Raw genomic sequence first — 26050 nt, forward strand, 5'->3', positions numbered from 1 at the left:
GAAAGAGAATGGCAGAGGAGGGGAAAAACACAATCGATTTATTGAATGGGATATAGCACAAATGCCCAAAGCAAAATAATATTTTTTCATTCTGATCTGAATGGATGACAGTTGTGATACAGATTAGGTCCAGGACGAGCCAGCTGGAAAGGTCTCCTCACATGCGGCTCCAGACCATCTGGTCCCTGTAAACTCAGCTAAGCAAAAGATTTAATGGTTTCTGTGGTCAAATGTTCTGGAAAAATCAAGCAGGTGCCTGGATCAGCCAGAGTATCATTTCTAGTGAGCCCTCATTACCTGTATGGATGTTCATGGGAGCTGTGAATGGAGGGGTGAGAGGGAGAAGTATGGATGAATGATACCAGCAGCGTCTCAGGGAAAAACTGAGCTCAATCCATACACCTGCCCCGAAGACCTCAGATACAGTGAGTCCCATCAGAGTAGTAAATATGATGGAACAGAACAGAGCGTACCCCCGCCTTAACCTACCTCTGAGCTCTTACAGCACAGAGTCACTGCTCGAAATGACATGGATATTTCCTAATTGTATCAGGGGTGGAAGTACGTTTACTCCTGTTACAGTAATCAAAAAAAGTATTTTTTGTGTACTTCAATATTTATTTTTTCTTTTGACTTAAACTGGCAATAGAAACATTTTTGGCTTCAACTTATCATTCTGGAGTAAATACTGATTGCACATTGTAATGGCTGTAGAAAAATGATACCATCTGCTTATAGAATGGTTCTCTATAAGCCCCACTTTCACTGTGCTATTCAGTCTGCCACCAGACTGGATTTTTCCCAGAAAAATTAGGGTAGCATTACAGCACAAATGACGCACATCTGCCATTGTGCAACCAAAACAGAAAGAGGCATTGTTTTCCCCGGTCACTATCCCAAGGTAACTGTGAAAAAACTGCAAAAGAAAAAGAGCCCCGCTGATGGAGGAGGCCAAGACGGTGAAGAGTGATAGGACCCGAGGTAAAATAAGGGTGCACGAATGGGCATTCACTCAATCTAGAGTGCCGGTGTTTTGTCAAAGTCGGTTGCCCTGTTGATACGTGTCACCCCTTACACATACTTAATAATACAACTGGGTGTTTGCTTTTCCTAGCAGTGAGATTGGGATTTCTAGGGTTAAACTGGGATTCTTATGTTTGGTTTTTATTCTGGAAAGTACTCGGGGTGCTAGAGGTAGTTGCAACTGCAGGAGGGCTAACACTACAGGGTTGAAAGTTGTCTATTTTTACAACAAGTATTGTAGTATAAAATTAAGGCTGACATCATTATGGGTTAATGGAAGCATTATTGTAAAAAAAAAAACGAGCATGCTTAGTGAGACAAAAATCAAACACACCTATAATGGTGCAAGACCTCTTAGGGGCGTACCTGGTTTGGCTAAATGCTAAACACTGAAATGTATTTATGTCTACCTTCAGTGAAGTCCAGTACTTATACTTGTACTTTTACTAGAGAACAAAATTGTAGTAATTCCATCTCTGAATTTTGTGATAAAGTGATGCTTTTGTTTATACTGGTCTCAGCTTTTCCCAATAAAACTTGTTAAGAACACCTTTTCATTACTGTGAAAACCATCGTGTTCTCAGCAAAAAACAAAATATATATACCTCCTGTGGTTCTCCTCCCGCTACAGGGTAATAAACCACTCTGTATCTCTCTACGTTTCCGGGGGCGTTGCTCCATGACACCCGAAAGCTGCGGGCCGTCACTTCTGATGTCAACAGGTCAAGTGGTGCCCCAATGGCCTCTGGTATATGTTCTGAAAAAATAAAAATAAAAACAGACAAAATGGGAAATGTAACAGATTGCATCAAAAACAAAAATTTACTTCCAGTGAGGGACTTTTAACTAGAAAAACTCATGCTCAGAGGATCATAGTAGAAGGAGATAGTGTTGAAATATAATAAAAACACATTAGACTGGATTTATGATGGCCCTTTAAAGACATCCACTTTCTTGTTTTTTTTTTCATTTTTTTATATCCACAGAAACTTATCAGAGGAAAGACTGAGAAATAGAAGCAGAATGAAGAAAGAAGACAATGAGCCCTAAAAAAAACACCATTTCATAGCTGGATATTATTTCTATTTGGCTGCTATATGACACCGCCCTCACAAAGGAGAAACTGTGCATTAAATCCAAACATTTATGATCACTCAAGCTTAATCTAAATATACAGGGAATGATGCACACCAAACAAAGGCTATTTAGTCACTATGGCCACCATTATATTATGAACAGCTTAAGTAATCATTGTTAATTTACTCAAGATGGTTGCTATGTCTGTGTGATTTCTCTTAAATGTAAGCACATTAAAAGTCTCTCTTTCTCACTCCGTCTCATTGCCTGCTTACTCTGCTTGATCTCCTTGTCTTGCTGCTCCACTTGTTCACACACTGTTCTGGTCAGTCCCTCCACTATTGAGCTCATGATGTTGAAGTCAGCCACGTTGTAGACATGAGTGTTGGCTGGCTCTGAGGCGATGGAGAGCAACTCGTTCTCATCTGCATTCTTCACACCTGGAAAAGTAAAGGCAAATATATGATTATAGGAATACCATTTAGAGACAAAACATCTCCATATAAATGCATTAGAGTACAGTAGGAAGTGTTGTTTTAACTAATTGTGATACACATAGTACTCCTCCTAAGAGTTCATCTCTTCTCCATGAGTTTGGTTGTGTGTGTCCATTCTCACCGATAGCAAAAAGCTCAACACCAGCATTTCGCAGGCTCTCTGCAGGTGGAATGACATCATCCTGGGACTTCCCGTCCGTGATGAGGATCCCAATCTTGGGTATACCAGCCCGTGAGCCTGATTCAGGCCTGAAACAGTTCTCCAAGATATAAGTCAACGCAAGGCCTGGAGAGACAAGGAGAGAGAAACAAAAGGAGGGAAGAGGAAGGAAGACATAATAAGGGGGAGGAGGGTAGAGGGAAGGATAAAGAAAAGGAGACAAAGATTTAAAAAAACACTTAATTGCAGGCTGATATTAAAAAAGTTAGGCATCATCAGTAGGATCCAGCACCTGTGAGAGTGTTTCCTCCTTTGTAGGGTAAGTTCTTGACAGCATCGATGACGGTATCTTTAGTGGAGAATGAATTTAGATGCCACTCTATCCTTGGATCACCACTGTACTGAGCCAGACCTGGAAACACATAAACACATACACAACTTGTCATTTGTCTATATCATTCACTCAAACTTCAGCTCATACCATAGCCAATGAGTCAAATATTGGTCAGAATATTGTATTGGTCCCATGTCTGAAGACGGGAATAGCAGGGACCCACCTATCCTCGTCTTATCGATGCCAACATCAAAGGCATTGACAAGGTTTTCCAAGAACATGCGGACCAGCCGGAAGTTGAGGCGACCAATACTCCAGGAACCATCCACCAGGATCACGATGTCTGCAATGGCCTCAGTGCGGCACACAAACTGATCCACTAAAAGAAGCAGAGAAGAGATTCCGAATTTATTTCAGCCACGGACAAACAGACAGATAAAAAGCCGGATAAATAGGTAATTGAAAAGATACCTCCCATTGAAAACAAAATGCTTTTACTAGTCAAAACTCAGAAAACACAATAATTTCACACCTCCAGTCTGCAAGTTTCATGTTGTCTTTATTGTACAAAAGAACCAAAAAAAGCCAGAAACAGAACTCAGAACATTAAAAAGACACATACTGTTTTCTTTTCATACATTACAATGACACAAACACACAATCTAAACCTTAGTCACTCACACAAACTCAAACACATATGCTGGCTCTCTTCTCCTTATCTGGTTCTAAAGACATGTACAATATATCATGTGAAAACAGCATCTTGAGAGCCTTTCTGAACTCATTTTTTTCCCCGGTATCTCTCCAAACCTCCTCCTCTTGGACAACTCCATAGACGAATTATTAGGACACTGACTCACTCTTCATTTGAATTTTAAAGGAGAAATCTCACACGGCACCTCCCACCTGACAGTAACAGTGAGTACACACACACACACACACACACGTTTGTTAGTTAATTTATCATTATTCTGTAACTGCTTATCTTGTCATCCTGCCTTGTATCATTCCCTATAGATGAATACATCCACTTAACGTTGCATCATAAATCTAATTTCTGTCAACAAAAGCAATAGTGAATAGTCCAAAAGATGCTGATAAGGTTGCTGACGAAAGGAAATGTGAATTATTCATTTGCATTTTGTTCACAAAAGTACATTTAAAGGATTCAGATAAAGATTGCAGAGTGGAGTGATACCTTAAGAGTCAACGTAGATAATTAATCTGCTGCTGGCTAATCCAATCAATCCAAACTGAAAGCAATGGGGACTATTTTTTTAACACCTCCATTATGACAGCAGCGTCAAAGGTTCTCACTATGCTCCAACAACAGATGTTAGTTTAGTGGCTCAGGTGCATACTGGATAATTGCAATGCCCTGGGTTAGTCCCAAGACCTTTTGTTATAATCTTGTCTCCCTTGCGTTCTCCTATCTATACACTGCCAACTATAAAAGGTAAAATAAAGCAAAATAAGATGAGCTGCTATTTGCTGGCAAGAGGAACATTTACTGTATTTAAGGAGGTAATTTACTTAAAAATATATATATAAGCAACACTGTACGGCTGGTGCTATTTGTTCTTACATCTCTGGCCAACACTATCTCAAGATTGAAATTCATAAAAGACACTGTGTAATGATAAGACATGCAGGTATTCGTTTCAAGAAGTGATTTTCCAGACAGAGCCTTCTGTCAGCTGTCTGTGTCTGTCTGACTGTTTGAACCATCCACCTGCTACAGACGGCAGACGGAGGAAAAAAGAGAAGACAACAAGGTCGTAAGAGATGGCTGATGACAATCTTTGGTTTGCAAATGGATAATAAAAATGACTATGCTATTATCCAACACTCATCAGATAGAAGAGAAGAGAAGAGAAGAGAAGAGAAGAGAAGAGAAGAGAAGAGAAGAGAAGAGAAGAGAAGAGAAGAGAAGAGAAGTTGTAGCTTCGTATGACAGTTTCAGCATAATGTCAAAAGGCTGACAGGCCAAAGAGTGAAACGATGGTTCTTTGTAGCGTTTCCTTTCTCATGAAACAAACAAGCATGGCCTTTACAGAAAATCTAAGGTCAAAGAATAAAAAGAAAGGACCATAAACTAAGCACCGGAGAGGCTCCTTTAAAAGCGATAGAAGACTCACACAAAGACACAGTTCAACTGAGGAGGCTTTCTATAATAAAATGTGAGAGACATTCAAAGAGGGTGTTAGTATCTATAGTAACTGCTGTTGACACTGTGAGTAAATAGAGAGATGAGGGTGTTTATGTTAAAGAAAGAAAGAGTCAAAGAGGGAGAGTGAGGTACTGTGCCATGGCATAAGTCACCAAGACAGACGAAGGACATGGTAAACAGAGGATTAGAGGGTCGTAATTACATCTGATTACAGCTCGCTGACCATTCCCTAGCTTATTGTTGGCAGGGTGGGGAGAATGTCCTCCAGCCAGGCATGACACTGGTGTTTTACATCTGAACCATCAATCATGGTTGCCCCTCTCCTTAACATTATCCCTGCTGACGTCTGTAAACAGTTTAGTCTGATTTCAAGGGTCATTTTTCCTCGAAGGCATCATTTGCTGGCATTTATTATAATATAGTTTGTGAAACAACTTGCCAAAAGAAGATAATCCATCTCAGTTAACATGAAACCTTGAGTCAAAATTGAGTTTTAATGTTATTCCACTGTGCCAAGGTTGACGTGCTTCATATCACTGTGTGTATTACATTATGCTCATTTTTCTGTCAGTCACCTGACAGGACAGAGGACTTGAAATATCTGCTTTATAATTGAAATATTTTCCATACTTGTATTTTTTCTTTGTTAACTGGGTAGTAGTTCATTTCAAGCAACAGTGGATTTAATTGAAGGTTTGTGTTAGGTAATGAAATACTAACAAGTTTAATTACATTCATTCTGCATGCTTTGCTAACGTTATTGGGTAGTATTCCCTAGTTGTAAAAGGGATTTGAGATAAAGAAACTTTTATGTGATCAAGAAACTTGAAAAAAACAAACAACTTATCATTTAACTTGTCTCATATAATAGAATTAATCTCATATGCTAATGACTTTCAAATGTTCTGGTTGCATTTGGTCTAGTTATGATATATTGTAAGTGTTTACTGTACAAAGAAGATATTTACACATTACTTAACTATAACAGGTTGCACCACACAAAGAAGATGCTGTGTAGAGATTAAATCTTACTAAAATTTACACAAAGTAAGTAAGTAGTTAGATAACTGCATCTAGCTAGCTGACTGACAGAACTAACGCTAACTTAATAATATGTGACCCATTCACACTGAAGAGTAAAATAATTCATATGGATTATGGTTGACAGATCTGACCTGTTCAAAATGCTGTTCAATAATGATGTAAACTGGAAACACTAAACTACATTTTCATGCACAATATAGCTCGCATTACAAAACCCTTTGCCAGTTACACTGACAAACCAAATAAAGCTGGCTGTGTTAGTTTATCTTAACATTTACAAAGGCAGAGAAGTTTAAAGGTGTAACATGTGAAATATGGCCACATGTCAAAAGTGGCTCATAAATGACCACTTACTTCTGCTCAGGCACTCTTTGCTGTAGCTATGTTTGGCTGTAGCAATTAGCTGCAATTAGCTGCAATTAGCGAAAGAGCTCAGCTCAACTGTGCTCAACACAGACTACCAACTACGAGGCAGGACGGGCCAGGGCTCTCTGACATAATGTTGTTTCTTCCTATTTTGTTGATAATTTTAGTTCATCTTTTGAATGTTTTAAACTAAAATTCTGGCCATATCTTCAGCTTTAATACATTATTTGGCTTTATATCTCGCTGGGCCTTTATTACCAAAGACTTTTCATAAGTTTAAACCTGATTTAACTAATCACCACTTTGGAACTAACTAGAAGATATGAAGGATGGACTACACATAGACTTGATTTACAAATAGCTTGTGCAACGTTTTCAGGATCTTGTGTGCACACTTTCTGTGGGTACCAACTACAAGCTAAGATATAGAATGTCAAGGTTTTATATAATTTCCTGAAAAATGTTCAACCGTCTGTGGATTTCATCTGAATATAATTTTGGAATCAGCTGAAAACCTTTAAATTAAATTTTCAAAGTATTTTGGTAAATAATCCACACAAGAATATAACATAAGGCTTTTCAGGGAGACAGAGGGATAGGAAATCAAATGGCACGCATACAGTATATGGTCCAACACATGAATAGGCACACAATAGTGTATTCCTCCAAAAAACGTCTGAGAGAATGCTTCCAGTATTTTACTACTGTAGTTGCTATTGAATCCCTTTCTGCCTGACTGCCAGACAACAGCAGGCTTGTCAAAGGTCCCACTCCTCCTTCTAAGCCCCATCTGCCTTTCTTCTCCTCCCCTTCTCTACCTCTTTCCCCCCTTTTCTCTTCCCATCTAACGCCTTCGCTGCCGGTCAAAGTTCAGTTACTGGGAAAGAGTGGGGAACTGTGTCTGTGCGCGTACGAGGGAGAAAAAAAGTGTGAAAGGGAGAAGGGAAACAAGTGAAGCAAGGAAAAAAGAAAAATGGTGAGAAGGCAAAACGCTGTGTTTGGGTTTGATGAAATACCACAGATATATTGACAGATTCTGTGGTGCCAAGACTTTCCTTTGTCCAAGTCTACGGTTACTCCCGTTCTTCTCTCCCTCTCTCTACTCCTCTATCAAAATCTGTCCATCTCTGTGGCTAACTAATAAGAGACAGGCTTTGTTTGGCACCATAGTCTTTCTTAAACTCTCTCTCGCTAAAGCAAACCGCCATGGCAGAGCACAAGACCCGTCAATCTCTACTATGTGTGTGTGTTCTTGTATTTCTATTCATATGGGGACAAAACATTCAAGTTGGAAAATCTTTTCAAGTGCTGCCACATTCAAGGTCCCTAACTTGTGACTAGGCCCTTTAATGGTAGAGACGTCACTGTTAAGGTCAGATTGGATGCTAGGATAAGGTAAGATTTGCCAAAGTTTAAACTTATTTGAGCATTCAGTATTAGTCATGGGATGACATATCTGTACCTAAATAATCTGCCAAATCTCTGTATCTGTATTACATTTAACAACCTTTTTAGTTTCATCGACTGACAGTTCTTGACGTCATGGCTGGCATAAATACTGCAACTGCAGTAGAGTTTGGCTAGTTTTCTTCGTATTACATCTCAGCCAGCTATTGGAGCTGAAATCCACATTTCAGTCCACAAAAATGACTTCTGAGTATGCACGACAGCAACCAAGTATTTGAGCTTTACTTGCCTACCATGTTACTGTGGATTTCACTTTAAACTTAACAAAGTGCTTATGTATGAAAGTCATTGGGAACTTATGTTGGCTTCATTTAAATATTGCTCAAAAATTAAACAAGAAAACAACAGGTGCTAACACAAGCAAGAGAGCGGCTGTCTACTGATTTCTGTGTCCAAAATTGTGCTGGTTTATGACTTAAAATGCTAGCTTAGCTGCTAATATTAGCTAGTGAAATTAGCACAGCGAATATATTCATCATTTTCAAAAAAATGCTGCAATTTGTTTTATGTTTGCAATGTTCAATTGTTTTCAAATACTTTATTCAGGTGTAACAAGAAGTACTTGGTTTCAGTTGCAAACACTAGAAATTTAGGTTCAAAATAGGATTTTTCTCACAGTAGACATTTTACTTGTCAAAGGAGGAAAAGCATGGGTGTTACTAAAGATAACGATGGCTCTGTTCTATTCAAGTGTCCCAGTAAGCCTCGACAGTTTGAAAGTGAGCCAACATGTACAGTACTAAGACCCTGAAACAGAAGCAGCTACGACTCAAACATTTTATTTCATCAAGCTGAATGCGCAGATTTGTGTCCATGTCTCTATATTAACTGATTGTGAACCATGAGGTTGGCTGAACTACATCTGAACCTTATTTGCATAGAGGGACATGATTAGAAAAGGCGCAGCCATCACCGAACCTATTTACATGCGAGCACAAAATTGGACAAACACCAGCTGTAATTGGCATGCGAGCATGTGATTAGACGGACCGTCCACCTGGTGTCCATGAGAGAGTGAGCAACCACATTTTACAACTCAGCCCACTGCAGTCTGCAGTGCTGTGGGAAAAATTATGTGGCTCCTTGACAATTGAATTAACTTGTGTGGGAGAGGAGAAATGGGTATTAAAAATGTGAGCGCAACAATGGAAGCCAGTGTTTGCGAGCTTCAACTTCTAGCAGAGCAATGACAGACACGCATGATGAAATCTGGGATCAGAACTGCAAACTAGAAGAGAGAAATGGTACAGACAAGTTGTATAAGTGGCAGTTAGTAGTAGTTGTTACATGTGTAGCAGTACACAAATACACAATTAAAGCACATATAGGTTTAAACACATATAAGTATGGGCTACATGTTATCCGCAAAGCAGAGCAGAATAATTAAAGCAAAGCAGATTGCTTTTTAATCTCCTACTCCCAGGAGCTAACGCACACTCTCAAACTATGGATATAGTTGGGAAAGTAATGTATACACAATACACAAACAAACAAATACAGACTCACACATCATCAAACACACGCTTATCTAGGTGAGGAAACTTTTCCACCCTCTGTTTCTTCCTTCTCTTTTTCGCTCTCTCTCTATTCTCATTAACAGTAGCTCTTCCCAGCTGGCCTTGATTTATTGCTGACCTCTATTTAGCCAGGGATCAGTGGAGTGTGCTGTCATTTCAATCTCTCTCTAGTTAAGTTTTATTTCCCCTGCCACTGTGATTGTGTTTCAGTGTCTGGAATTAACATTGAGAACAGTGACAGACATGCAGATAGATAGAGAGCAGCAGCGACAGTCTCTACATCGGTGAGAACATTTCCCTTTTCTCTGAACCTGCTTTGACAACAGCACTTCACCTCCAAGATAAGGCTAATTGATTACAGAAACAATTGGAAGTTTAGTTCGAAACAGTTTAACAGAAGTTGATATGTTTGATTTTGATGTATTAATCTACTTGGTATTAGAATATACTTCAGCGAAATGATGACTTGGAAAGAATATTATACAGCAGGTGAACTGCCTCGTTTATGGTCACCCCTGAGAGATGATTTCTCAATATATCATTTCAGGATGAATAGTAATAAGATCCATTTCCCCCGCCTCCTGTTTATCATGTGGAACCTAATGTTTCAATATAAGCAGTTTCCTGTATGTTGTACAGAAAATGTCCACTTTAAATCAATACAGTCTGGTCCTTTGCACCTCATCTGCTCATGTGTAGGTGTGCTTGCTAAGTGCTCTACCAAACAGAGATGAAAATGTGGACGGCATTTAAAGAGGTAGCCACAATGATGCTATGATGATGTGAAAAACTGACCTTGCTGGCTAGATTACCATATCATAACTTTGTGTGCACCTGTTTAACCTCTTGAAACAAAGAAGAGAGAGAATTTATTGTAATTTTATACAAAAAATCCATTATTCTTACTTCCTGGAAGATGATATTCTATCTCCAATAGGTTCTTGATGTACAAAATATTTAGTTAAGAGTGACAACTAATAAGAAATACACAGATGGTTGAAACCCTACAATCCGTCTGTACTAGGTTGTTCTTCAAAATGTACAATGGTCAGGCATTTATTTGTTTACACACCCTAAAAAACATGTTCAACCAACTTCTCTTTGGTATGATCTCAGTCACAGGAATTTTGAACCTTTTGTTTCCATAAGTACATCAAATTATAGAAACAACATGCCATGAAAATTTTAAACATCTATCTGTACAATTAGGTTTTGTCAATTGTCATTAATTGGTTAACTGTCAAGAACATTTTTGACAGTTCTCGCATGTCTGCAGGTTAATTTTTTATAGACACACTGTCTACTTACAACTTTGCTGGAGCCGTCTGAGGTAAACAGTGAAGTACGCTAAAAAAGCTCAGTGTGAGAACATTTCCTCCAGAAAAAGCAACAAAGTCAAATGTAAGTTAAAATGTGTGATGCTACTATTCAGCTTAGCAGTAGTACTAGCATTATGCTGTACCACATTAAGAACAAGCACCCTGCTGCCAAGTCTGAAGATGGCTTGCAGCCATAAATTAAGTCGATGCTAGAAGGGGGGACATTGTGATGCACTCCGGGGAGATATGCTGCCAATCAGTGTCGTACCTAGAGGATGAGGGACTCCAAGAGCTAGTTCTGAACTTTCGAGTCCATGTAGGGCTTTTTCTCAGACACCCTTAAGCATCACCTTTCTACAAATCTGAACAACAGTTGCCAGTGACGGAATTAAGTATCTCAAAAATAAAATTTAGCCTACTGCTAAACTGACAACTTCACTGCTCTCTCTCTCTCATTTGCTCAACCACACACTTGCTGTGCAACACGCACACCTTTGATTTTCATCATTACTAGAAATGGAACTGTAGGGGGGCCCCGGTAGCTCGGTTGGTAGAGCATATACAGAGGCTTCGTCCTCGCCGCAGTGGCCCAGGGTTCAGGTCCAACCTTTGGCCCATTGCTGCGTGTCATCCCCCCTCTCCATTATCACATTTCCTGTCATCTCTCTCAGCTTTCCTATCAAAAAGGCCAAAAAAAAAGAGAAATGGAGCTGTAGCAAGTATCTCACTATCACGATGAAACCATTGATATTTTAGGCTGCTACAAAAAAGCCTGAAAAGCAGGCAGTTAGAATAGAAATACAGAAAATCAATGCAATAGAAATGATATACTGTCTCGTCTAGTTGCATTGGTGCAAACTGGAAGGTTTTTAGAACGTTACAAACAGTGCAAGTAGTTGCAAGTTCAAACTTGCCTTGTTGCACATCTTTGGTCTGAACGGGGCTTTATTTTGGGTTAGAGCTAGGCTCCTTTAAGAAAGAGCATTACCTCATGCCTTCATGACGTTAACTTTGAGATGATTATTAAAGAGGATTATAATGAACTTGTTAGTCATCATTGCTGATGGCGGTAATGCGATATGATCCAAAACTCCATATTAGCTAATTAATGGACCTTGAGATTGTGAGAGGTGAGATAGTTTCATCAAATTGATGAAAAAGTGTTCAGAAAAAATGGACATTTAGACATCTACAATTCCTCCACAACTGGGAAATTCCCACCTGCTGATGAAATTCATGTATAGTGATTAAAAAAACTGCTTTTGCATCAACCTTGAGAGCAGCTTTAACCTGCCTACTGCAGCTTGTTTCTTGCAAAAACACTGGTGGTACACAAGAGCACAAAAAAAAAAAAAAAACGGATTGTCTTTGTTTTATTGGCTTGTTTATTCAATCACGAGACAGGCAGCAGATTGATACACCTGTCGTTTGCTCAGTGGCCCCTTAGAGCAACTCAGATAAACTCAGCCAGGCAAAAACATTCATATTCATCTGTGAGACCTGTGGGCCTACACAAGTGTGTGTGTGTGTGTGTGTGTGAGGGAGAGAGCATGTGTGTGTGAGTGGGGTGATCCAGTTGGTTTTAAGGTGTAATCCGACAGATGTTTAGAGACGGTTTGTGTCGTTCCTCCAGAGACCTTTCCCTGCTTGGCCTCCTGATCTTTAATCCACTGTCTTGTTCTGTTTCACTTCAGTGAATACACAGACACTCTGACAAAACAGACACTATATGTATGCTGAAAGCAACACACAGCCTATAAACTGTGTCTCTCTGAGTCTGACGCTCCATCTTTGCCTTGCCTTGCTCTTTTCTTTGTTTGTCTTCCTCTAATCTCTGTCTGGTACACACTCACACACACACTTGTTGAACTGTGTGGGTTTCTGTTACGAAAGTTGAGTCTCTCTTATCACGTCTGGTTATTTTTTAGCTACATGCACACGTTGTAGGAGCCTCAGAGATGGGTGTGGCTCTCAAAGTATGCTTTTTTGTGTCACTATTCAACACAATTCTGGCTTACTTATTAATTCTGCAGGATTTTGCAGTTTGCTTGCCAGCCCACCTCTCTTTTATCTCTCGACTCCTCTGTTTCTGTCTTTTTGTTTGTCCCAGTCAAGCAGTTTGTTTGACAAATGTATACATTCATCAACTCAAGGGAACATACAGTAACTGTAAGATTTCCTGCAGCTAAACTAGTTATTATGAGCCACTGAAAAATCATGGAAATCTATGCAAAACAGAGCTATGATTATTCCAAAAATGATACAATATCAGATTTTAAACCACGATCTTCTGAGCAATGAATGAGCCTCTCTTTAAATAGGGGGATGTGGGTAATTTATCCAACCTAGAGGAGCATTCGGCGCCATTTCAGAGAACAGTTTAAGGTCTGTTGTGCTTTGTCAACCACAAAGGGCAAACCACCAGAATTACAGAAAGGGAAGGACTGGGGGAAAAGCGAGAACAGGATTGACAGGATAGGAAAGAGAGTGTAGGGGACAAAAGAAATAAAGAACGTTTAGGCAGTAAAACAAAAAGGAGAGATAGCGGGTCAAGGGTGTGACGAGGGGATGAAGGGATGAAGGAAGAGGGAGGAAATACATAAAGCCATACACAGAGACGAGAAGGCAAAGAGCAATAAATGTGACATATAAAACAGGAGGTAGTCCAGAGCACAGCTAGAAAATGCGAGTGCAGAATATAAAGACTAGGACAGCAAAGGAGACAAATGACTTAAGGTATATTGAATTAACAACATATCAATGGTCATTAACTGTTCTTCAAGCAGGTTCTTCTACAATAACTCCATCACACTGGAGTTAATGTGTGTAATGTGAAAGTTGTTTGCAATTTGGTTCATATCTGGTTAAACTAAACCTGCAGTGGACTTGTTTCTGCAGAAAAACAGTGCCGTTGCTCACACTACAGCCACAGAATAGTACAGTGTGATTTAACTTCTACTTGTGACCATGAAGAGGAAGGAGAGACGAGCTATAGCAGGAAAAAATCAGGGAGGAAGTGGACTCTAATTATTCTAATTGACCTCTGCACTTAACGAGTCCTTGCCACTAATGGCCAAAATGCCATTAGCACATCCACACACACATGCACTTGTTAACCACTGTCATACAATTAGCTCAACTCAGCCATGAACCTCCCCTCACCTAATCGAGGACAAGGACAGTAGTCTGGCTAGTGCAGAGACCACACACACACACACACGCATGCACACACACGCACACACATAATAACACACACGTCCAAGTGAGCAATGGCTGGTCGACTCCCAAGTCTCTGAGCGCACATCCCAACGTGTGTAAGGATGATATTTCTTTGGTTCCTCTCAACGGGAATAATTCAGTACCTGGCCAACGTCCAAAACAAAATGTAAAACACAACTCGCGATGATGGAAAAAGTGTTAAGTGAGACGAGACAAATGGAGACGAAATGTGCATTTCTGGAGGACATTACCTGACTTCACTTTTTGCTGCCTCACTTTTCATTTCGGTTTTATTTTAATACTTTCTCTTTAAATACTTCTCTCCTCACTTGCCCTTCACACTGCACACCAGCTTATACTGACACTGTGAAACTCTGCGTCATTTGTGAATCACATCTACATCATCAATTTAAAACTTCTTGGAGCCTTTCATGCTTTTTAGCCAGGACATACATATATGTGATGGAAAGGGCTGATGTAATGTTAAGAGGTATTCAAAGGAATTGATATCATCACTCAACAGTTAGTGTGGAGCCTGGATGTACTTGACAGGCTGCATGTATTCACTGTATTTGTCTCCTTTAATTTGTGGTGTCAGTTTGGCTTCCTCGCTCAGTTTCTTTAGCTATTTGTCAGTTTAACAATATAGCTGGATTGATTAGTTGATCAAAATAAAATTAATCACCGATTATCTTAATAATCGATGAATCCTTTCAGTCACATTTCAAGCAAAAATATCAATTATTTGCTGCTTCTTAAATGTGAGGATTTGCTGCTTTCCTTTGTTGTTTGATAGAAAATAAAGAGTCTTTGCTTGCTGGACTGCTGGGGGGACAGAAGAAGCAATTTGAGGATGTCACTAAAAGCTCTGAGAAATTGTGTTGAGCATTTTGAACATTTTTCGACAGTAGACTTAATATTTTATTGATAAATTTTCAAAATAATCTGCAGAATAATCAATAGTGAAAATAAGCATTGGTTGCACCTCTATATGACATGGTGTCCGGTCATAAACCTTTACCACCGAGCATCACACTGACTGAATGAGGAGGCTTGGAATTAAATTAAATATCAGGCCAAATGCACAATGACAGAGGAAGTATAAAACTGGTAATTCTGGAAACTAATAGGGCGATAAAGAGCAGGCACATAGATATATACACATAGCTCACACGCACAAAGAGACAGAAAGATTTAGATTAAATGAATGCTAAAGCTGGGAATTAACAAGATGAAAAATAGGTGAACACACACATACACACACCTAGCTAGAGAGTGCCAGAGCTGGAATAAATGATAATGTTAGGAATTAAGGTTGGCTATAAATGGAGACACCTCATTCTCCAGGTGTGTATTTGTTACCTTCTGCAGATGTGATGGATACTAGAGGACTCTCCCTCTCTCTCACTATCCGAGTGGTGAATGTCAACAGAATCTCATTGGCCTCCAGTTCAACTTTAACTACGTCTGTCCCCTTGGGTCCAACCAGTGTGTGTGTGTCTGCGCGTGTGAGCGCCGGATTAAAGCTTCAGTCAGGGAGCGAGGAAGGCAACAGTGTGCTCACATCCTGTTAGGTGATATGTATTGAAAAAGGCACCGTAGCATGGAGAGACGGAGAAGCTTTTGCCCTTTATTGCTCAATGATTTCCACTTGTTTGGGTTTGCTGTTGGCCCGGTGCTCTGATTGTTTTATGTACAAAAGCTAAACTGAAGCAAGTCAGCCTTTTAACGAGAGGATTCGTATTGATATCAAAGTCTCTATCTAGTAATTGAGGGGTTCTGCATGGCATCAATACCTTTTCATCAATATGAGCAATTTTAATTTAAGTGTAAGCAAGTGCAATTAGTGTAATAAATATCACAACAAGTTGCAATATATAATAGAACACCATTAATGCCTCTCGTCTATGAGCTGCAAACTTCCCTCTGCAGGGTGATACAGCAGACAGGAGTTGTTCTGTAGAAATTATGAAAAATAAAACTGCTCACAACAAGGTCTGTTGATTATCTTGAGAAACCAAGTCATGACCTCTGCAAAGAGGCACTGCTGTTGATTTTTTTCAAATGTATTTGTTGGAGCTTTGAGCACCACAAGCTGTGCGCCATCCAGTTCCATTATATTTGAGAGAAGGCAGACATATCTACGGTCGATACGTCCAAAACTTGGCAACTCACCTCGTTGCAATCTAGTGTATAAATAGAACTACAGGTCAGAGGGAAAATATGCATTTTTGATTTTGGGGTGAACTATGCCTTTAAACTTTAATTAGTGAAACCAGTGCTGACTTACAGTGTCTGATAGATCTTTATGGTCTGCTGGGCGACAACCATCTGTTTCCTACTGGAGGCTACTGACCCACATTTGTAATAGATACAGCTACAGACACAGTAGTTCAGTACGCACACACACGCACATGCGCACACACACACACAGATGTCCTCTGATCTAATATCACGCAGCTGGCGAAATAATGGCTATTATTTTTGAGGAAACATTGTTCAGGGCCAATTTCCAATGAAAATATATTACCGTCTTGCACAAGGGACCACACTAATGGATCTGTTCTTGCTTTGATAAGCAAAACGCAAATATTTATTGTTATTGGCTGCAGAATCCCTTACTGACTTTAATTCGGATGAAACATGGATGAAACCAGCAGCAGTGGATACCTGTTAATACTGCGGATAATAGAACAAAAATCAATGGGGTTTTTATTTCGTAAAGGGCAAAAGATAATTTGCCAAATTTTACTTTTATTGGACAGTTTATAATAAAGAACAGCAGACAGATAGAGAGTGGGATGATGACAAATACAACAAGTCCTCCAACCTAATGGACAAAATATGTTGCTTTTCATTGCCTCTGATATGGCCTGTGCAAAAATGCTTTTTATGAGTGTTTTCTGTAACTGCTATAGTTAGAGGTTTTTAGGTTTAGGCAACTAAAAGCAATTGATTAAGGGTAGGAAAGAACAGCGTCAAGGTTAAAAGGAACCATAAGGCACAAAATAATTGTTTGCTGGCCACATAAACCAAATTATTCAACACAAATTGTTCAAATGAACAAATGTTTTGTATGTTTTTGTTCTCCTTTTATATTCAGTAAACAGTACTGAATTCAGTAAACAATACTGGATATAGCTAAAATGGCTGGCAGTAGTTACAGTCAAATCATCTCTATCACTGAGAAACAAGAAAAGACAAGATCAATCTGCAGCCATGCTGCCAACTCTGTGTTTTCAGCTACATGCTAATGCCAACAGGCAAACAGACTCACAATGACAATGCTAACATGTCAATGTTTACCATGTTCACCAATCTTTGTTTAGCATGTTAGCATGCTAACATTTGTGGCATTTATTTTGCAGCTATTTAGTCATAAAGCAAATCACTAAACAATAAACACAAACATGAATCACATGTTGGTGCTAGAGACAAATCAGGGATCACCAAAGTAATTCATTTCATCCTCTGAGGACCAAATATCCACATAATATCAGTTCATCAACAGTTGCTAAGATGGATGGACCAACCGACTGACATTGCCATCTCTACAGCCATGATGTTAGCATGGCTAAAAACATGTTTTACTGTATGATAATAATACATGCAAAAACAATTATGATAAACTTATGTAGATATCAAGATGACTAATGTGAGCAATGTTGCCTCTAGGAGAGAAGCTTTTGAAAGTTTCTGTCGATGATTAACCAAAATGAAACCACTGAACCATCAAACAAAAATGGCAACCTCCTAAACTGACGTCATTTAATTGCATTACACAGTATTTTTATTCGGTCTCCGTGTCTCAGTCCAAACTGGAACGAGTAGAAGTTGATGTTTTGACACTTTCAGACTGTGAAAATTAAGTATGAATGTCAAGCACTGAAACCACCATTTTTTTAATGCAGCCAGTTGATGAAGGAGCCCAGAGAGAGTCTTTTGTTGGCAGAGATCAAGCTGACAGAAACAAGTGGAAAATAATGAACGTATGACAAACTTTGCTGGCACGGCAGCAGGCAAGCAGCTGAAAATGTGTGGGTTTTTTTTCATTCATTATTATTCTTATTTTTTTGTGTGTAAAGTAGTGGTAATGAGGCCCTGTCTTTGTTGTACAAGTCTATTTTCTTCCAGTTCAGAATAGATCTGCCCTGATTTTATCAAAAGCAGATTTACGAATATGTCCAGAAATTAATTCATATTTCTAAAATAAATGTGAATGTACAGTTTGTTTTTGTTTTATCAGGCGTAAAGTTCTAGTAGTCGTACATTCAATATTTCTACAGCCAAAACTTTCAAGACATAACAAATACACTAGTCTTATCAACAAGAACAGCTCCCAATGAAACAACCTGTTTTTTTCCGTCTCCAACTTGCGAAGATATAATAGACCTATGAATGATTCACACACATATATAATTTCACAAGGGACATTGGTATTTTCTCACTGCCTCCTTCTCTGTTGCTTTATGATTCACTTAGTTTGCCTCTCCCTCCCACCTCACTTCCTGTCTTGCGATTGATAGAAATAAATCTCTCCCTTTTGGAACAGTGCGAAGAAAAAAAAACAACTTGTAAAAGGAAATGTAGTAAAGTAATTACTGGAGGTTGGTTAGTGGAGGATAAAGATAAGACAATTATGTTTCTCAGATGGTTTTCATTAACAAAGAGTGCATGACACTTGAAAAAAAAAAATGATAAGGCACTGAGGCTTAATCTAATGCAGAAATTTCCAAGATGTATCTGATTTTTTTTGTCCTTACCAATTTGAGTCTTATTCCTACCCTGCACGGTAGTCTTGGGTTTTTAAATCATTGGAGCTTGCCTAGGTTTTATCCAGCTTTTCTCTGCAGACAATGACACAGCAAAAAAAAAAAAAAGTCAGACACTTTCAGTCAGACAGTGATATTCAAGAAGAAAAGGAATTCTCCTCACATCTTCCAGCAGTGAACAGCTGAATCCGGTGCTCAGATCAGAGATCAGCTCAGATTTAGAGGCTGCAAAAAAGTGCATCAGCTCTCTCTCCAAACTGAGATTTGACTCAGAAGTCCCTGACCGACGGTTCAAAGTATTGACTTTTAGGGTGCCGACCTACAAATGACTGACATCAGTATGGAAAACTTTTATCACGGTAAAATATCCCCTTTAAAACCTTTGCCGTTTGCTCAGAGCCAGACTCAGTCAATGACACCCCAAGAGCAGACAGAAAATTTGTTTCATTTAAAGCCCCTGGAAGGGCCGGTCTGTATTTAGTTCAGCGCAGCCTGCGCTTATGCTCGGCAAGATACGGTTTAGTAATTTGTAGAGTATCTTTAGAACAAAAGTGGGTGGCTAAGGTAGTTATTTTACTTGGAGCGGGGGACATTTCACGACACTTCCTTAAGCTAATGGCTCTCTCCCCTACTTTTAAACACATCTGAGCACCTTCAAATCAGCTTACTTAGACAAACACGCCTGGACAGATACACACACACACACACACAAACACACACACACACACACTAGCCAGGATGCTTTTGATATAGGCAGCCAAGGATAACAAGCTTAAGTTTTCTGCATATTTTCCGTTCCTTTCTTCAACAGAGTTGAATGCATTTTTTTGCAGAAGGAGAATTCACATTCTTACAGTTCTATTTCCAGTCTTTATTTACAATCCATCCCAACTCATTTGTTGTTATAATAAAGCTGTTTGAGAGAATTTTAAAAAAACACTGCAACTTCATTGCAAATACTTTATGACTGCGGTGTGATCAGTACGTACAAAAGGTAGTGTGCACACTGCTGGCCAGAGTTCAAAAAGACAACTGACTTGTCTGATGTCTGCAACACACACACACACAAACACACACATTAGAGAGGAGATGAGAGTGTGAGCCAGCTGTTAATGAAAGGTTTTGTAAACAACCTACCCTGACATAAAAGCAAGATGATTACTATTCTGGAACAAAGTGGTGATGGACTGGGATAGCATTGATAATACAAACACAAGCACAAACACACACACAGAGGGAGACTTCATACAACACTAGCTCTTTGGAGCACAGTGGGGTATGGGTATTATCACCACAGAACATAAACACACACACACAGGCCACAATAGATGCAGGGGGAGAGAGAGGCAGTCACACGGTACAGTACAACATAAAAGAGCATCACTATCATACACAAAGCTGCATACACAGGCGCTAACACACACAGTCAATTCACAAATTTGACTGAAGCACAGCAGGATATTATCATAATCCCCAACAGGTACGAGGCAGAACACCAATCAAGGTCACCTCTGCTGCAGTGAATGGTGAGTGCTTCTGATAACAGCAGACTGAAGGAAATCCAGTTTTTAATCTACCCACCGACAGAAAGACGGGGAGGAGGAGGAGGAGGAGAGAAACAAAGAAGAAGAACATCACAGATCTAGAACATTGTGTGTGCGCAGGAGAGTCACTGAATAGTTTTTCATTTGTTTTTAATTTGTTTTTTTAAGTTTCAGTCTGCGTTCAATTGTAGTTTTAAGTTTCTATTTTGTGAATTAGTGCACTGGAAGCAGGTTCACTACGTGAGCTCACATAAAAGATTTTTGGTAATTTCATAACCAGATGTGTTGGACCAGAGGAACAGCTGTGAATTTTACTAAAATAATAAAAGCCTAAATTCTGGACCATATTGTTCTCTCTGGTTGAGGAATTACATTTGGCTAGCCAAAAAGAAAAAATGTATAAAGGTCACACACAATTTATAATGAGATTTCACTGCACCACCTGATTTTAAGACACAAAATCAATCGGTGGGGAATGAAAACAAATCCTTTGAAACTCCAATCACTGGGAAAACAACAAGACTTATTTCATTTTTTATTTGTAGTTTTTTAATGAAAATGTTTTTTAAGTTTTTATTTGGTTTTCAGCTCTTGTTTAATACTTTCGGTTAAAATGCCGTAGGGCAGAATGAGGAAAAGTTTGTGATATGAAGAATCTCAACATATTTTCTATAAGAAACAGAACCCAGGTATGACAGTCACACATTATTGTTTATCAAGTACTTTTCCGTATCTTGATATGCTGGGTAATGCATAGTGATAAGGGCACTTTTAGTGTTACCAGAAATTGCAGTCAACATGAAATTTGATTTGATTTACTATCAATGTGTTTTACCACCCAAGAACCAATTTATTATGTATTCACGGATGCAAAGTGTCCATAAAAAAGCTTTATAACACAGTTAATTGCTCTCTCTCTCTCGCTCTCTCTCTCTCTCTCTCTCTCTCGTCTCTCTCTCTGTGTGTGTGTGTGTGTGTGTGTGTGTGTGTGTGTGTGTGTGTGTGTGTGTGAGTGAGTGTGTGTGTGTGAATCCCTCTCTTGCTCCGTCAGCAAATATGAAGCGCACATATAGCATTCCAGAGTAAAATTATACTGCACAAAAAAAAATAAAAATGGGTTATGGTCCATAAAAATGATGACACACAGTATACACTTAATTGGAGGCTGGACTAATTTAAACCATATTCAATAATCGCAACTTCCTGAATATCTCTCTTTTAGTGCCCTATGATAAACGATCACCCTGCACACAAAAACACAAATGAGCCAGCCTAAAGAAAGTTAAATAATAAGCCGCCTACCACCAAGTAATGAGATTTTGTCTTTGTGCAGACTTTAGGCTTGAAAGTAATGGTGAAAATCTCACAGAAAAGGACTTTTAAATCTTGTAAAAACAATCACATTCACACATCGGCAGCAGTTAGAGAGTCTCAAATTCAGCCACAAGCATCGCTCCTGCCTGAGTCTGCAAATTACCGCATGCATCTCTCTCTAAAACGCACATAAACACGCACAGAGAACCATATTACAAACAATCAATTATTCTATAGTCCAGGACTCCCTGCTGAACTCACGGTTATGGTAAAAAAATCAACAGAGGATGGTTTCTATGTAAGTATACACTAAAGATGAAAATGAATGCGTTCTTTTCTTCTCTCACATTTCAGTAGAGGTTGAAATATTGGGCTTTTAAATACGAGGCTGCCAACAGAAAGAACGTCTTGGTTACAATAACAAACAGACAGAAAGCCAGACGCTCTTGTTGAGGAGGAGAGCTCGAATTAACAGACACAAGTGAACATTGTGGGTCACTCATCGCCTAATATCAGGAGTCACAGTCACCTAATATCACTCAGCATTGCGTATGCTAAAGAGTTTCCACAAAGCACCACTGTGAATAATTCACCACTGAAGCATAGATGGTTTTGGCCTGCTCACTTGCTGGGTAAATAGACCACCAGGCGGTTGTCTGTCTGTCTGTCTGGACTTGCTGTTAACCAGTTGCACACAAAGTCTGCATGGGGGTACATGCTTCACAGTTGGATCCAGCTGGACACGGACTCATATTTTTGGCTTTCTGATCTATGGAGCTGGTGACAGACCACACCAACAGCTGTTTTCATATCTCCAAACACCACTATGGCAACTGACTGAAGTAGTCTGTAAGCAGAGTCCGACTCAGCACAATTTATTTTATTAATACGTTCAGGCGAGCACAGGATTTGTATATGGACTCCTCTCCTGGAAACAGCATTTGTCTGCGTTTGTCCTACCTCCAGAGATCTCGTTGGCATCCTCAGGAGGTACGACTGAATCGGTCAGTCTATGGGGCTCGGTCTTGTCTCCTCCATCACTCTCACCTCTTTCCGCTGCAGCACAGGAAAAAAATTAATCACACGTTGGCAGAATATATCATATAAAAACTGTTATTTTTGGGAGTCCTTTCTCTTTCTCTGTCTACAAATGGCGATAAGGAAAGCGCATACTCTGATATTACAGTAGGGGAATGGTTAAAATAAGGCTGAGGTAACTATGGTAAAGAGAGCAAAGCACATCAGAATAAATTCAAGTCCAGCATGTCACAGAAGAGGAGAGGACATGGGAGAATAAATGAGGGGGTGAGAAGAAAGGAAAGGAAAGGAAAGGAAAGGAAAGGAAAGGAAATATGAGTGGAGACAAGATGAGACAAAAAGAAAGAAAATGAGAGGATAGAGGAGGGAAAATGAGGAAAGAAAAAAGAAAATAGATGAAAACCAGAAAAAGAAAAGAAGAAGAAAAAGAAGAGAGGGTGAAGACAATGGGAGGAAAGTGCACTATAGCATATCAAAACAAAGGTAAGTAGAGAGGACAGGAAATGAGAGGGGAACAAGAGCAGAGGAGACCAGATGAGAAGAAGGCAAAAAGATTTGAAAGTACAGTTGTGCAGAGTCAAGTAAAACCGAGGAGCAGAGTAGAGTAGTGATGAACAGGGTACAGGTAAATAGAGTGGAAGAGCATATCACACTGGAGCAGAAACAGAGTGTGGGAGTTACACATAACACGACAGCAACAGAATGAAACAGAAGCAAATAAAGTTAAATGCATGAACGCACCTTTATGTCTGCCCTGAAGAGGTCTGCTCTGCTCACTGCCACTGACAGCAATCACACTGACAGTGTAGTCCTTAGAGGGGTTGTAGTCTGTTATCAACACCTTAGTGTCAGATTTAGATACTATGATTTCCCTCTGCTGACCACCTGACAGAGAGAAAGAAGAAGAAAAAGCAAAGGGTCAAGGGTTAGACTCCAAGATGTTTTGATTCAGTGCTTTTTTATTTCTCGTTGCTATACTCGGTTTCTGGGAAGCAAAATATTAATATTCTCAAGGCCGAGGCAATATGAAGATAATTCAGCAGAGGAGCTGATTAACATTCTGTATTCTGAAGGAAGGCAAACATTTTGTTCAAGGTCGAAATATTTTATTTGAGAGAGGAGTTGGTCGTGGAGCATATATCTTCAAGAATAAAATAAAAAAAAACAGAAATTAAGAATAAAGAAGAAAAACATTTTGTGGGTCTGAAGTTGATTCTGTTTTTCATGTTGTTGTTATTTTTACAGTAGGGCTAGTGGGTGAGGCTTAGAGACAGAACAAATATCTGAGTTAGTTTGAAGTTTCAAGCTGAGGAAAATGCAATTCATCCCTAAAATAAATTGTCGATCCTCACTACGAAACAAGCGTGTGTGCGGTGGTGTCCTCTCCTTAGCAGTTAATCTCCATCAGGCCAACAGGTCACATTATCACCCCCTTTTAAATTTGACCCCGCAATCAATTTGACCATCAATAAAGGCGTGAGTGTGCGTCTGTGTCTGTGTGCTTCCTCAGCTCTTCTGTCCCCTGTGCCTGCAGAGTGATGACTAATGACGCCTTTAGGAGTAGGAAGATAAATCCTACTGAAGAGGACAGCAGGTCAGGTGAGGTAACTGCATGAATCAGTGTTCACAGCACAAACCGGAACCTTAGTCAGTGGTTGGGTACAAATATACTGTCAATCAACCAAATATTTGGGCTTAAAGTGAAGGGTAGGTATTCACCGGGACACCATATGACAACTGTTGCACTGAGAAATACATCTCTCAGGCCAAACACCCATCTTTAAACTTTCTTTTTACAGCCCTTTCCTTATCTACAGAGATCTCTCCCTCTTGACTGAAACTGATTCACGAGGTGACAGCTGCAAGGGTTTAAAGAGTTCACCTGCAATCACCAGTTTACTCTTTTTAATGGAAAGAAGTGGGCCTCGTTATTTCTACACTTAAATTTCCATTGCAGGCTAAAGGTGTTGACAAGCATTTTCTTGAGACTTAAAGAGTTTGACATTTTGGAAAATATGCTGTTTCACCTTTTTCCTAAAAGTAAGATGAGAAGATCAGTACCACTCTCATTTCTGTACGCTAGATATGAAGCTACAGCCAGCAGACAATTCACTTAGCTTAGCATAAAGACTGGGAACAAGAGCGATCAAAAACACACCTACCAGCACCTCAAAAAAAGCTGAGTAATACAAGTTTTGTCTTCTTTGTGTAATACACAAAGAGAAATGTAAAAATGACTACTTGTAGTTTATGAAGGACCTAATGTTGGCGAACAACAGTTTTGTTGTTTTGTTGTTCATTAGTTCAATAATATGCAAAAAATATTGTATAAAACTCATCTAAGAACAGAACAGTGTGGCATTACTAGTCTGAACAATTATGTAAAACAATAAATACATTCATTGTCATTTACTGCCTAGTCTTGACCTTTTTATCTTGCTGAAAATGCCTCATATATTATGGTTTCAGTTAACATTAAGGCTTGTTGGACTGTTTTTACAGTTAAACATTAATGATATGCCCTCATGAAACAACTCAAAATATACTTAAACAATACTAAATTGTCTCTAAAGGCTTTGCTTTATAAAACATCCCTTCAGTGGATGCTTAATGCTATTTGATTACTCAGGTTGGTTCAACTATAGCATTAGCATTTTTTAGCATATGTTTACAGATTTTACAGTTGGCATCGGCGGAAGTGCCCCTCAAAGCACCTGTTATGCTGCTCCTTAATGGAGGTGGGGCGGATAACCAGGCGGACACTTGCCATAACAACCAGTCAGTCTTCATCCTTGAAGGATTTTCTCTTGTGGAACCCAAATTTGCTTTTTGAAAACACCTTAAACAAAGCAAAAATCTCCCCTTGTGTCGCTTGTCGAAGTTTGTTTTCGTGTGCACAATGAGCTTATTGGGGGAAATCCCGTCAGTACAAATTCGCGACAAGGCCACTTTTTGCGCTTTTTGTCAACTGCTTCGTTTGTAACATGAAGTCTGAGAGCCGCTTAAGTAACGTAATGAGGGCAAAAGGAAGTCACTATTCTTTGTTTCTCAATATTCAACTTGAGCTAAACTTGAGTAATCGGAGCTACTGCCCATGTTGAACGAGCCTGTCCTGAGCGCTGATGATCACGATTACCCCGCTGCCATGGCAACACCTCGTTCTGATTGGCTGCCTACATTTTATGTAGG

The 26050-nt window shown here is 39.4% G+C and overlaps 1 protein-coding gene across 1 annotated transcript in view; it reads right to left on the bottom strand.

Moving 5' to 3' along the window:
* LOC141012013 (collagen alpha-1(XIV) chain-like) overlaps positions 1-26050 on the bottom strand; it is a 132754-nt gene that overhangs the window by 90356 nt on the left and 16348 nt on the right. The window contains exons 4-10 of the mRNA XM_073485393.1: positions 23603-23746; positions 22784-22879; positions 3315-3470; positions 3050-3169; positions 2719-2883; positions 2376-2540; positions 1629-1780 (exon numbers count right to left, since the gene is read on the bottom strand). Of these exons, the coding sequence (XP_073341494.1) occupies positions 1629-1780; positions 2376-2540; positions 2719-2883; positions 3050-3169; positions 3315-3470; positions 22784-22879; positions 23603-23746 (998 nt within the window). The remainder of the gene's footprint in view (positions 1-1628; positions 1781-2375; positions 2541-2718; positions 2884-3049; positions 3170-3314; positions 3471-22783; positions 22880-23602; positions 23747-26050) is intronic.

Source organism: Pagrus major, chromosome 17 (assembly GCF_040436345.1).
Source record: "Pagrus major chromosome 17, Pma_NU_1.0".
Taxonomy (NCBI): Eukaryota; Metazoa; Chordata; class Actinopteri; order Spariformes; family Sparidae; genus Pagrus; species Pagrus major.